Source organism: Sinocyclocheilus grahami, unplaced genomic scaffold (genome assembly GCF_001515645.1).
Source record: "Sinocyclocheilus grahami isolate Dianchi unplaced genomic scaffold, SAMN03320097.WGS_v1.1 scaffold1559.1, whole genome shotgun sequence".
NCBI classification, from domain to species: domain Eukaryota; kingdom Metazoa; phylum Chordata; class Actinopteri; order Cypriniformes; family Cyprinidae; genus Sinocyclocheilus; species Sinocyclocheilus grahami.
This window is the reverse complement of record NW_015506738.1, coordinates 113,132-127,456: the sequence shown is the minus strand read 5'-3', so window position 1 is coordinate 127,456 and position 14,325 is coordinate 113,132. Positions and strand designations below refer to the sequence as shown.

The following is a 14,325-nucleotide window of genomic DNA, read 5'->3' as shown; positions in this document are numbered from 1 at the left end:
GGCTACTGAATGCAAACACAATTTTGGCACATCAGCCCAAAAAACTAAACAAAACAAAAAATAAATAATAATAAAATAAAAAAACAAACAAAAAAAGTAATAAAATAGTGAGGGGATATTCTAATTATTTGTTAATAAACTAATGTTTTCTGAGTCAATGTTGCAAAAATTAATTTGACAAACCTGACTGGCCATCCTCATTGGACATGCCTTTAGAGAGAAATGCATCTTTACGGATTACATAATGAAAGAGTTTTTGTTTTCGATTTGAATTATTTCATTTTAAAATAGTATTTTAAAGCATTCAATAGATATATTTATCATGTCGGTGAAGCGCTCCTGCTCAAGACCAAGACGACAGAAAGCGCCTGTTTGTTTTCCTTATTTTACAAAACCACAAGGTTTTGTTGATATTGTGATTGCACACAAATACAAGTAGACCCTTTGCAGTTCCGAATGATGTATACTCTTACCTTTATGAGCAAAAATGTCGGCATATTTTTAAGTTTCCACTGTTATTAAAAATAAACTGCAAGTGATCACGCTGGCTGGAGATAGCACACTCTATCTCCAGCAGAGCAAGCTTTAGCTTCCACTCTCCGCACAAACGATTGGATATGCGCCTAACAGCGCTCATTTATCTAGGTTAAATGTTTAAATTAATACTGTGAAATGCATGAAGTGTTGTCGTGTTGGTTTGAGAAGGCTAAATTGATCAAACATAACGCTCAACTCACTGTCTGCCACTGCCACTTGGTCTATACAGGTATTCAAGGGCAGGCTTTAAGATGGTTTAGATCCTACCTGTCCGATCGCTACCACCTTGTTCATTTAAATGGGGAGTCATCTCAATTATCACCAGTAAAATATGGAGTGCCACAAGGATCTGTCCTAGGTCCTCTGCTATTTTATGAACTGTCTTTAACTGAAAAATGAGTGTTTACTATTGTCATTTTGCATTATTGACACACTATTTTCCTAATTAATGCTGTTCAGTTGCTTTGACACAATCTGTATTGTTAAAACGCTATATAAATAAAGGTGACTTGACTTGACTTGGTCGTTCCTTTAAAAAACAAAAACTTGAATTTAACAAAAATAAAATGTTCCAAACATATTTCTAAATTAACTTAATAAAGAAACAAAAAGAAATATGACCACTTTGCCATTAAAAACCAAAACTGAACTATTTTAATAGCTGTGTAATGGGGAAGAGAGAGCGAGAAAAGAGACACACGATCCAGTCGGACTCGGGCCGAGAATTCTCATAAAGCTGTTGGACAAGGGCCGGGCCCATGCAGGGCCCATTCGTTCCCTCGTTGCCCCCAAACTGCCTGGGACCATATGCACCTGCATACCCTGCATAGATGCTATGCCACTGATCTTATTTGTTCTTATCTGTTCATAAAAGTTTTGTTTAATATAAGCGACTTTGTCATTGTAGCATTGTTGATGTTGTGTGTGTGTGTTTTTTTCATTAAGAGTAATATTGAATCAACCTTAAGCATTAATTTTGTTTCAAGAATAGGAAAAAAGATCAAAATAAGCGCTACAGATGTGAGAATGCCAGATTAGTTGCTGCTTTATTTATTTTTTATTACATATTGTTCATTCATTTATTTTTAACACTGCACCCCCAGCACCCCCATTTTTTCGTGGGCTACACTCCAGGGTGTGCTGTAGCACCCTCAGCACCCCTACTTCCCGTGGTAATGAAAGCAGGTGGATGTAGTTTTGTGTATTTATGTGACTTTAGAGCCCCCTACAGTTAAAGGGGTCATAGGATGCTACATGCACTTTTACAAGTAGTTTGAACTGAAATGTGTGTTGGCAGTGTGTGTACACAACCACCCTATAATGATAAAAATCCACCCAGTGTGGATCTGGTTAAATATTTTCCCCTTTCTCAAATCGAGCCGATCTCAGATGCCTGTCTGTGTGAAGTCACACAGACAGGCCCCTCCCACGATAGTTTGATTGACAGTAGCGTTTCAGCACAGACTGGACTGGTGTCTTACCTTAGATCTGCCCTGAGTGAGCTGTCATCAGTCCGCCATTGTACCACCGCTGAAGCAGATGTAGACAAGAATGACTCCTTCCTAAGCGATTGAGGTGTTCTGTTGTTGGATGTAATAATGAACATAGCAGTCCTCATTTACTCCCGACATCTGAGCCGCTGAATTCGCAGTGGATTGCGTTGTTTCTGAAGGGAATGCGCCCCCGATCTACATAAATGCGTCTATGTTCGCGCGAATCATTCATGATCCAGCCTCATCTACAGAAGAAGTGAGTATAATGTTTTGTAATGAATCTTTGCAAATCGCCTTTCCTAATAATGTGCTAATTAGCAAGTTTCACGATGAATGCGGCTGAAGTAAACAGTCTCTCTGAGAGCAGCTCGGAAGATAGGGGCGGGGTCAGCATAGCTCATTAACATTTAAAGGAAAATGCTACAAAAACGGCTTGATCTGAAAAGAGCTGTTTTTGACAGGGTAAAAAAGGTGTTTTTTTACACTACCATTGAGAAATTTTAACCAAACTATGTTACAGAATTTTCATTAAGACCCTAAAGAATCATATCAACTTGTGGAAAATGGGCATCCTATGACCCCTTTAAGTGGTTGGAAATCACTGTCGTAAATATATCACTTAATTACAGTGTAATACTGTAGACATATGTTGCTGTCATAAAGCAATCTGCCATCTTCACAGAATTTCGTACATGCTCATCAAACTTACATACTCTCTTGCATATGCCCTCGCCTTATTAGAAGTCAGTGTGCCATCAGAATAATTTTGAAACTGATATTTCAAGATTAAATACAGTGGCTTTAAAGGAAGGGTTTGTGTTTGAGATGTCATGAAGATATGAACACATGTATGTGCATTCGCTCACCCTCCGTTGAGACACCTGCGTAGAGAATACGAGGCTCCGCCTCCACAGGTGCGAGAACAGTCACTCCATGCGCCCCAGGCGTCCCAACCGGTGTCCCTCTCCTCATCCGAGCGGGTCGTTCTTGAGGACTGCAAGACACAAAAACATCAACATTTTCTGAAGTGTAATACTTTTCTTATTTTAAACATTTTCTCGAATCCCAGTTTAAAATGCAGAATCCATTCTTCATTGCAGTCGATTTCTGATGTTAGATGTATGAATCTGAATGACCAGGCATTTGCTGATCTGTTGACAAGAAAAAACATATTTTCAGTGGCTATCGTCAGCTGTTTGGTTAACAACATTCTTCAAAATATCTTCTTTTGTGTTCAATCAAAGAAAGAAACTCATACAAGTTTGGAAGAACTTGAGTTTGGTCGTCCATTGAGCTGCTTCTCTCTTCCCACCAGTAAATCCCTCTTGGACACCGGCTACACACTGACCTTGAACATTAGCCGGGCTCCCAGTGCTCTGGAATACTTCTGCTTGATTTCTTTACCCACTCAAACTATCCTGTGTGTTGATACAATTTAAAGAGCTAAATATACTCACGTCTAACTCTGACCACCTTTTTATTTGGTGTCAAATCAATTGAAGCTCACATTTACCGAACACAACCTCCCATGTGTCTTATCCCAAGAGCAACCAGGACTGTAATTAAGCAATAAGACATGAGAGACTTGTGAACAACTCTATTCAGAAATCTAATTTCACATAAGATTTAAAAATGACATGTCAAGATTGACATAATTAATTTTATTGGTTCGTAAGCATGGTGGCGTTTAATTTAGAGTCTCTGGAAGAGACTCAAGTGCTGAAGTGGAGGGCAAGACTTTCAGGGATTAACAACTAGTTTTCTTCAAATTTCTGACTGTCCATCACGCAAAGCTATCATGTGGGTTTCTTTCAATGTAGTGCACAAATTATGTTAACTACTTTTATGGTTTTAATGGTGTTTTCTGGTTGTTTTTGGAGCCTAAACTTCTGTTGTGTACAAAAAATGGTGTGAAGATAATCGAAAACTAAATTATATCTATCTATCTATCTATCTATCTATCTATCTATCTATCTATATATCTATCTATCTATCTATCTATCTATCTATCTATCTGTCTGTCTGTCTGTCTGTCCCAATCTGTTTCTTTAAATCTCTTATGCTCACCAAAAAAAGTACAGTAAAAAATGTATTAATTAAAAAATATATTGTAAAATATTAAAACAATTTAAAACGACTTTTAAATGTAATTTATTCCTGTGATGCAAAGCTGAATTTTCATGATCCTTCAGAAATAATTCTAATATGCTAATTTGGCGCACAAGAAATATTCATTATTGTTATCAATGTTAAAAACAGTTGTGCTGCTTAATATTTTTGCTTTGTTTACGGTGGTAACCAATGAAACACTGTATCTGGTGTTCCAGGAGCGCCTCCTGCTGTCAGAGAGTGAATCTGCATCTCATTCAGAGCTTCTGCTGTTTGCTTCGTTCAGGCATGTAGTATAATTTCACAAAGCTAGTCAGAACAGAACATTCTGATTTTGCTTCAAATTGGGTTATTATTAAATCAAATTATGTATATGAAATTATATAACTAAATGATATAAATGATATGTATATGAATTATATAACTAAAATTAAATAACTGTAATTACAGATTTAGGTTAAATAAAGATGTCAGTCTATATTTTTCTTCTTTTTAGGAAACAAATCAAAGAAAAAATAATCAAATTCTACTGTTCCGAAAAGTCTGTATGTTGCTCAAGAAGAAAATATATTGTGTTCAGCGAGCAAAAAAGTTTTTTTTTTACCCAGTCATTTAAAAATAAAAATCTATATTTTTCTTCTTTTTAGGAAACAAATCAAAGAAAAAATAATCAAATTCTACTGTTCCGAAAAGTCTGTATGTTGCTCAAGAAGAAAATATATTGTGTTCAGCGAGCAAAAAAGTTTTTTTTTTACCCAGTCATTTAAAAAAAAATTTTTTTAGAGCTGTAACGACAATACCGTGATACCGTGAAACCGTGATATGTTTGCTTAAGGTTATCATACGGTCAAAATCTCATACCGGCCCATGCCTACTCTCACTGTTGATCATTTAATGCATTCTTGTGGCATAAAAGTATGAATTTCCTTCAAATAAATAAATAAATATAAATCTTACTGACCCCAGACTTGTGAACAGCAGTGTACCTCTATTTTAACCAGGCTCCTCTGATGGATAATGTGCAGTTGTTCTGTGGGAAAGGCCAGTTTCTTTCGGCATTCTACAAATTCTTGCTCATTTTCGTTTGGAAAATGTAACATCTCTGCTTGTACAGTTCTATTACCATGAATGTGTGTGTAGAGGCTTTCTTAATTTCACATGCTGGACCGCAGTCCTAGTTAAACAGCCCATCAGTAGTCGCCAATGAAAACAGACTAGCAGCGGTGGGATTTGACTAGCTAGCCTCACAGTCCTGATGGGATGTCAGCTTTTACAATGATCTAACGGTGATCCATTTCCCTGAGGACTAAACTTTCCAGTCAAGAGAGATGCTGTAAATTGCCCTCAGATTAGATTTCAAATCCCTATTGTTTTAAAAGTTACTAGCGCAGGTTCTTCCTCTATAAGACTTCCTGACTTCTTTATGGTTTCTCGCCAGGCTCACCAGGTACAAAAGCAGCCGGTTTACTCCTGTCTCCTCTTATTACAAATCCCTGACCTGAAAATGGGACCTGAAGAGCTCACATCAATGCTTTGGAGGAGAAATCCACACTCATCTGGTGTCTATGCTGAAGCTGAGGACTCTATTGGCTAATGCTAGCTAGAGGTTAGCTTAGTTTGGGTTTCATTAGCCATGGTTGTCAAGACCTGTGTATAAACAATGGTACTCAACAGACATTACATAGCAATAGAAATATTTCATTTTGTGCTATAGTTCAGTGAGTAACACCTTTAAATGTACTTCCATTAAATTAAATTACATTTTATTTAATAGAGCACAACAACTATATATAATATATAAAAAATTGTAATTATTGTTTTATATATATATATATATATATATATATATATGTGTGTGTGTGTGTATATGGTATATAATTTAAATATGTTTACAATAATTGGAATAAAGATCAAATAAAATATAAATATTATATAAGCAACTTAAAGGTGACATATCATGAAAATCTGACTTTTCCAGGTTTTAAGTGCTATAATCAGGTCCCTGGTGCATCTACCAACCAAGGAAACGTGAAAAAGATTAACCCAGTCACTTTGTTTTGGGAAGACTTTTTCTGCAAGCGTCTGAGAAAACGAACGCGTCTGATTTCGCTCCCTTGGTGACGTGGCAAAGGGATCTCATTATAATATTACCGCCCCTTAATCTGTAAACTTCCACCCACGGCACCGTCATTTTGATTTGGCAACCGACAACAGAGTATTAGTTCTAATGCAATCTATTTCCCAGCTGTTTGCCTTCACAGACATAACCGACTGTTTTTGTAACTCGTGTGTTTTTAACATAAACTTGTATGTGAATGAGAACTTAGATTAGTACTCACATGCTGTGACAGCCGCTTTCTGTCCGTGTGCTTCAGATGTGTGCTCTCAGAAAACCTTATATCTGAAGTTTAAACTCATATGGTTTAAAAGGCATGATTTCAGCGCGATAAACATGATAATCAGAACCATAACAGATTTTTTTTAGCAGATACGAGCTGTAAAGGCGCAGCTCTATTCTGGAAAAGGGGGCGGGGAGCAGCAGCTCATTTGCATTTAAAGAGACAGGCACGAAAATCAGCTTGTTTCTGCTTCTACTCAAAATAGGCATTTTCAAAATTATATAATAAATGATCTGTGGAGTATTTTGAGCTGAAACTTCACAGACACATTCTGGGGACACCAGAGACTTATATTACATATTGTAAAAAGGGGCATAATATGTCACCTTTAAACTTGAAAAATGTTGCCTTCGCAAAGTCAATAAGTTAATGTAATAAAATGACTAAATGTAAATGTATAAGGTATTAAAAGGTTTAATTTAAACCTTTTATATAATAATAACAATAAGGTTCACATTGATAAAATGATTAATTAGAAACAAAAATAACTTTGAAAATACATTTTATATATATTGATTGATTTTTTTAACTTTTATTTTTACTTTACTATTTCAGATTAAGTACATTATGTGTGTCTGTGGGTGTGTGTGGGTGTACACAAAAAAAGACAGAGAGACCACGCAACAAACGTGTGACTCAGAAAACCCACAATATTCTGTGGGTTCTCTGGTGTTGTTTAATAGGCTCAGGAGTGCCCAATAAACGACACAGCAGAGATCCCAGCGAAAATCTGAGAAAATAAGAGCAGAAGATGGCAGACTGCGCTGGCAGCCGCACACAGACGTGCTGTTCAAGGTCTCCACAGCATCTCAAGACTGAGCTCTCCGGTGGACAGAGGTGTCATTCCACAACACTGGCTAATGCAGCTCAGCAGAGGAAAACCAAACCTCTCTCCGGTTACACACAGATTTCTGATCTAGCACACAGTCACATCGACTTTGCTTACATTATGATTTCATATTGACTTAATATTCACTCTTTGAATTCGGATGCATACACACCCTCAATGCCAAACATAGCCTGTCATTATTTAATTCAACTAGAAACTGTACATTCAACAGATTTAAATGAACCTCATTCATGTTTCTCGTGTTTGTTTTAATGAAGTGAAAGAAATTTGCGTAACGAAGGTTGCGAGGCCAAAACATTTCAGTAAATGCTGGATTTACTGAAAGCTATGGCAGCGTGTGGGAATTTCTCCATATTATGTCTTGTGTCCAACACCTGCCTGCAATCATTTAGTTGTGTGAGAGTTGTTTATGTATTGTTCTGTATTGTTTTAATGAAGTGAAAATTGCTAAATAAACAGAATCTGAATGTTTAGTTTGTGTTTCCCCATCATTATGACAATTTAGCATTTTGAGCGAAAGTACATAGAGCCTGACTGGGCCTCAACATACACTAAATCAGTCCTTAAAAAATAATAATGGTGATTGATAAGGCATCTATTTCTCATGCATCAAGTTTACAATTTAGAGTAGAGAGGAATTTTGTTAAATTCCCTAACCTGAAATGGTAAACTTTGCTGCATAACTTGTTCAGCACTGTTTTTGCTACAGACGTGAATGATGACAAATTTACAATGAAGGATGAACCCGAGCCATATCTAGAAACCAGGATATCAGAAGGGTGGGACTTGGAAACCATCCAGAACAACCCTAGCAACACTTAAGCCCTTCTGAACAGCTTAGCAGCCACATAGCAACACCCTGCTAACCACTCATAACATCCCAGCATCATGGGGGTTTTGGTCGGTTAAGCCAATGCATTTTTTTAATAATTAAAAATGTTTTCTGTTTATACAGATGAAAAACGTCAACCTATTTCAGTTAGCAACATTTCTAATTATCAATTATGTTCTAAAATGGCTAAAACTAAAAACAAATTACACACATTTTCCTATTTTCAAATATGGATATCTCAACAATGACCTATAAATAAAAGGAAGAAAGCAAGAAAAGATACAATTAAAACTGAAAATTAAATTTAAATCATCCTCAAGTTATCATTCTGGTTTCTTTCATTTTACTTTTTGTATTATTATTATTTTTTTTATATAAAATATAATACAAAATGTTAATTAAAATAAAGCTGAAATAGACTATACATTTTAGATGTACTGTAAAACCTTACAATTAGAATTGTTGTCTTGGCAAATAACTGCAATAAGTTGCAGTACTAAAATGGTTCAAACTAAAACTGAAATAATAAATATATAAATGTATATAATATATATATATATAAACATTATTTTTAGTAAATCAAGTTCATTTTGAAATACAAAAAAAATTTATAAATACAGGTATCTCAACAATGACCTATAAATGTTACTAAAGGAAAAAGCAAGAAATCAATCAAATAAATGTTTTTAAAAATGTTTCAAATCATTCTAAATTCATCATTCTGTTTACTTAACTCAACGCATTTCATGCTTTATTTAAATTATTTAAAAAAGGGGAAAAAGGTTTCCGTTAATTGAAATAAATCTAAAATAAACTAAAATATAAACATTAGATGACCATTTAAAAAGATGCACAGTTTCTTCAATTCAACTTCAATTCAAATGAATTCAATTCAAAAATTCAATTTAAATTATTCTCTATTTATTATTCTGTTTTCTTAACCCAATGCATTTCACTTTTTTAATAATCTAAGAAAAAGAAAGAAAGAAAGAAAGAAAGAAAGCTTTTTGGTAATTGAATTAAAACAAACTATACTAAAGGAAAATGCAATGAAAAATCTATTAGATTCAAAATTCAATTAAAATCAACCTAAATTCATCATTCTGTTGTCTTAGCCCAGTGTATTTTTGCAGAGGGATGATGCATTTTGTGATCGAGTTGGGAATTCAACTTCTAGGTCAGTGCAATGCATTTCCTAGCAACAGTGAAAGCAAAGTTTGTATATTTTATTTTGTGGTTGTGTCTGAGATTAAAATCAGTGCAATTTCCTAAGAGACAACGCTCTGAGTCCACTGGAAATGGAGTGTCCAATATTTTGGCCACTGTACTTCTAAGGTCTTGCCAACATTTTTAGCTTTACTGCATGTACTTTCTTCCAAGCCAAAATTTCTCTAGTACTCCTGGATTATAACTATACAGCTTTAATGTTGTGTAATACGGTTAGTATATAATCCAGTTGAGTCTAAAGCTAAACTTGATTCAAATAATTGCTTTGATCCAAGTTCTAGTGAGAGCGCAGTAGCCAAACAGCAAGGTAACTCAAATACAGTGACACAGCATTGTTCAGAAAAAAGGACATACATTTCATATTCCCATGTCTCTCTTGATTTGTCAACACTAGGAACTGAGTGAGCTGAAAGTATATTTTGAACAAGAGCGAAAATATTACAATAGATTATATTTTAATGAATGTAAATGCAATAAAATGTTAACAAAATGAATGAATGATCTCTCAAAATTAACAGAAAATTTTTGGCAGTAAATGTAACATTAGGAAAATACCATTACATAGCATTAAATCAAATTAAATCTGAATCATTAATCAAATGTAAATCAAATCTAAAGCTCCCTCCACCCACATATTTTGGATTCAAAATTGTAATTTTTGCTGAAAGGCATCAAGTGTGCAGCACAGACAATAAGACATCCAGGGTTTTGAAATGTGCCTAAAAACCATTTTAAATACTACCTGTAACACTAGACTGTCCCTGAATGAACACATGAAGTTTAGCCTGTTATAATAAGTTTTGGGTGATCACTCAGTTAACAATGGCATGATAACAGGAAAACTTTATTTTGTTTTTAGTTTTGGTGGCCTGGTCTTCTTCATTATCAAATTTCAGCATAAAAACATCAATCTTATTTTTGACTCTAACTACCATAATAATTTAAATTTAAGAAGTTATTACATATTTTATTATGAGCTTTATCAATATTCTATTTTTAATTTGAATGCATAGCTCAGTGTTTCCCAAAAACTACTTTTCGGCAGCCGAAATTTCAGTGCATCTCTAATTATTGGCGACATCAGAAATGGATATTATATAATAGATGCTTTTTTGAACATTTTAGCAATTTAAAAATATTTAAAGATATTTTTTTACACGGCACCCCTGCTCTCGACAGACGGCACCCCAGGGTGCGGGAAACACTGGCATAGCTATTCGAAAACTAAGAATACAAACTAAACTAATAATATTGTCGTCAGCACTTTACATAGTTAGTGAACTGAACTGAACCAACACTGGCTTTGTTTTCATCAAAATTTACTCATTTAACTTGTGTGCATAATTAAAATAATCGCAAAAACATCTGTGAATAAACCACTGTTTTCATCCCATGTGTTCAAGAGAATAAAATCATCACTTCCTGGTGCAAAGTATCAATAATAAAGATGAAAGTTTCTGCAACTGGGGACGCCTGTGGCTCTTTTTTTTAATAAAATAAATTGCAGACAAAATGCAATAACAAACACTGTAATGTCATCTAACATTCAGTGATGTTTGGAAATGCAATCTGGTGAGACAGTTATGGGAGGTGATTATACCAAAGACTGTAAAAAACAGTAGTGGTTCATTTGGAGCCCAAGTCTGAGCAGTAGTGATTCATTTGGAGCCCGAGTCTGAGCAGTAGTGAATAATTGAAACCAGAGTCTGCGAGTAGTAATTCATTTGGAGCCCGAGTCTGCGCAGTATTCTCTGCACAGTAGTGATTCATTTGGAGCCTAAGTCTGAGCAGTAGTGATTCATATTGAGCCTGAGTCTGTGCAGTAGTGATTCATTTGGAGCCAGAGTCTGCGCAGCAGTGATTAATTTGGAGCCCAAGTCTGCAGAGCAGTGATTAATTTCATTTGGAGCATGAGTCTGAGCAGTAGTGATTCATTTGGAGCCCGAGTCTGAGCAGTAGTGATTCATTTGGAGCCAGAGCCTGCGCATCAGTGATTCATTTGGAGCCCGAGTCTGAGCAGTAGTGATTCATTTGGAGCCAGAGTCTGCGCAGTAGTGATTCTCTGTGCAGTAATGATTCATTTGGAGCCCAAGTCTGAGCAGTAGTGATTCACTTGGAGCCATAGTCTGTGCAACAGTGATTCATTTGAAGCCCAAGTCTGAGCAGTAGTGATTCATTTGGAGCCAGAGTCTGTCCAGTAGTGATTCTCTGTGCAGTAGTGATTCATTTGGAGCATGATTCTGAGCAGTAGTGATTCATTAGGAGTCCGAGTCTGAGCAGTAGTGATTTATTTGGAGCCCGAGTCTGAGCAGTAGTGATTCATTTGGAGCATGAGTCTGAGCAGTAGTGATTCATCCAGCCGCCATATCACCCTGTAGCCCAAGACTGGTTGCCCACTGAAGCTAAGCAGGGCTGAGCCTGGTCAGTACCTGGATGGGAGACCTCCTGGGAAAACTAGGTTGCTGCTGGAAGAGGTGTTAGTGAGGCCAGCAGGGGGTGCTCACCCTGTGGTCTGTGTGGGTCCTAACGCTCCAGTATAGTGACGGGGACACTATACAGTCAACAAGCACTGTCCTTCGGATGAGACGTTAAACCGAGGTCCTGACTCTCTGTGGTCATTAAAAATCCAAGGATGTCTTTCGAAAAGAGTAGAGGTGTGACCTCGGCATCCTGGCCAAATTTGCCCATTGGCCTCTGACCATCATGGCCTCCTAACAATCCCCATATCTGTTAATTGGCTTCATCACTCTGTCTCCTCTCCACCAATAAGCTGGTGTGTGGTGGGCGTTCTGGCGCACTATGGCTGCCGTCGCATCATCCAAGTGGATGCTGCACACTGGTGGTGGATGAGGAGATACGCCCTGACAATGTAAAGCGCTTTGAGTGCCTAGAAAAGTGCTATATAAATGCAACTAATTATTATTATTATTATTATTTGGAGCCCAAGTCTGAGCAGTAGTGATTAATTTGGAGCCCGAGTCTGAGCAGTAGTGATTCATTTGGAGCCAGAGTCTGCGCAGTAGTGATTATCTGTGGCCACGGTGACCTCGGAATAAGAGAGAAACAGACTAATATTAGCGTAGATGCCATTCTTCCAGTGATGTAGCAAGTACATCGGGTGTTATGAGAAGTGTTCCCGGTTCCGGTTGACCTAGTTAATGCAGCCTAAAAATCCTTTAACGGATTTGAATATTAGAAGCATATTAGTGTGTTGTGTAAGCCAGGTTAAAGAGATGGGTCTTTAATCTAGATAATGCCCAGATAATCTAGAGTCTGCCCAGTAGTGATACTCTGTGCAGTAGTGATTCATTTGGAGCCAGAGTCTGCGCAATAGTGATTCATTTAAAGCCCGAGTCTGAGCAGTAGTGATTCATTTGGAGCATGAGTCTGAGCCGTAGTGATTCATTTGGAGCATGAGTCTGAGCCGTAGTGATTCATTTGGAGCATGAGTCTGAGCCGTAGTGATTCATTTGGAGCATGAGTCTGAGCCGTAGTGATTCATTTGGAGCATGAGTCTGAGCCGTAGTGATTCATTTGGAGCATGAGTCTGAGCCGTAGTGATTCATTTGGAGCATGAGTCTGAGCCGTAGTGATTCATTTGGAGCATGAGTCTGAGCCGTAGTGATTCATTTGGAGCATGAGTCTGAGCCGTAGTGATTCATTTGGAGCATGAGTCTGAGCCGTAGTGATTCATTTGGAGCCAGAGTCTGCGCAATAGTGATTAATTTAAAGCCTGAGTCTGAGCAGTAGTGATTCATCTGGAGCCGAGTCTGAGCAATAGTGATTCATTTGGAGCCAGAGTCTGAGCAGTAGTGATTCATCTGGAGCCGAGTCTGAGTAGTAGTGATTAATTTGGAGCCTGAGTCTGAGCAGTAGTGATTCATTTGGAGCCGTAGTCTGCGCAGCAGTAATTCATTTGGAGCCAGAGTCTGGGCAGTAGTGATTCTCTGTGCAGTAGTGATTCATTTGGAGCATGAGTCTGAGCAGTAGTGATTCATTTGGAGCCCGAGTCTGAGCAGTAGTGATTCATTTGGAGCCCAAGTCTGAGCAGTAGTGATTCATTTGGAGCCCGAGTCGGAGCAGTAGTGATTCATTTGGAGACAGAGTATGCACAATAGTGATTCATTTGGAGCCCGAGTCTGAGCAGTAGTGATTCATTTGGAGCCATAGTCTGCGCAAAAGTGATTAATTTAAAGCCCGAGTCTAAGCAGTAGCGATTCATTTGGATCTTGAGTCTGAGCAGTAGTGATTCATTTCGAGCCAGAGTCTGCCCAGTAGTGATTCTCTGTGCAGTAGTAATTCATTTGGAGCCCGAGTCTGAGCAACAGTGATTCATTTGGAGCCAGAGTCTGCGCAATAGTGATTCATTTAAAGCCAGAGTCTGAGCAGTAGTGATTAATTTGGAGCCCGAGTGTGAGCAGTAGTGATTCATTTGGAGCCAGAGTCTGCCCAGTAGTGATTCTCTGTGCAGTAGTGATTCATTTGGAGCCAGAGTCTGCGCAGTAGTGATTCACTTGGAGCCAGAGTCTGCGCAGTAGTGATTCACTTGGAGCCAGAGTCTGCGCAGTAGTGATTCACTTGGAGCCAGAGTCTGCGCAGTAGTGATTCACTTGGAGCCAGAGTCTGCGCAATAGTGATTCATTTGGAGCCCGAGTCTGAGCAGTAGTGATTCATTTGGAGCCCGAGTCTGAGCAGTAGTAATTTATTTGGAGCCAGAGTCTGCACAGTAGTTATTCTCTGTGCAGTAGTGATTCATTTGAAGCCAGAGTCTGCGCAGTAGTGATTCACTTGGAGCCAGAGTCTGCGCAGTAGTGATTCTCTGCACAGTAGTGATTCATTTGGAGCCCGAGTCTGAGCAGTAGTGATTCATTTGGAGCC

At 37.6% G+C, this 14,325-nt stretch overlaps 1 protein-coding gene across 1 annotated transcript in view; it reads right to left on the bottom strand.

Moving 5' to 3' along the window:
* LOC107571181 (ADAMTS-like protein 3) overlaps positions 1 to 14,325 on the bottom strand; it is a gene marked incomplete at its 3' end in the record, with an annotated part of 172,920 nt that overhangs the window by 58,059 nt on the left and 100,536 nt on the right. Inside the window, exon 4 of the mRNA XM_016257474.1 lies at positions 2,897 to 3,024. Within this exon, the coding sequence (XP_016112960.1) occupies positions 2,897 to 3,024 (128 nt within the window). The remainder of the gene's footprint in view (positions 1 to 2,896; positions 3,025 to 14,325) is intronic.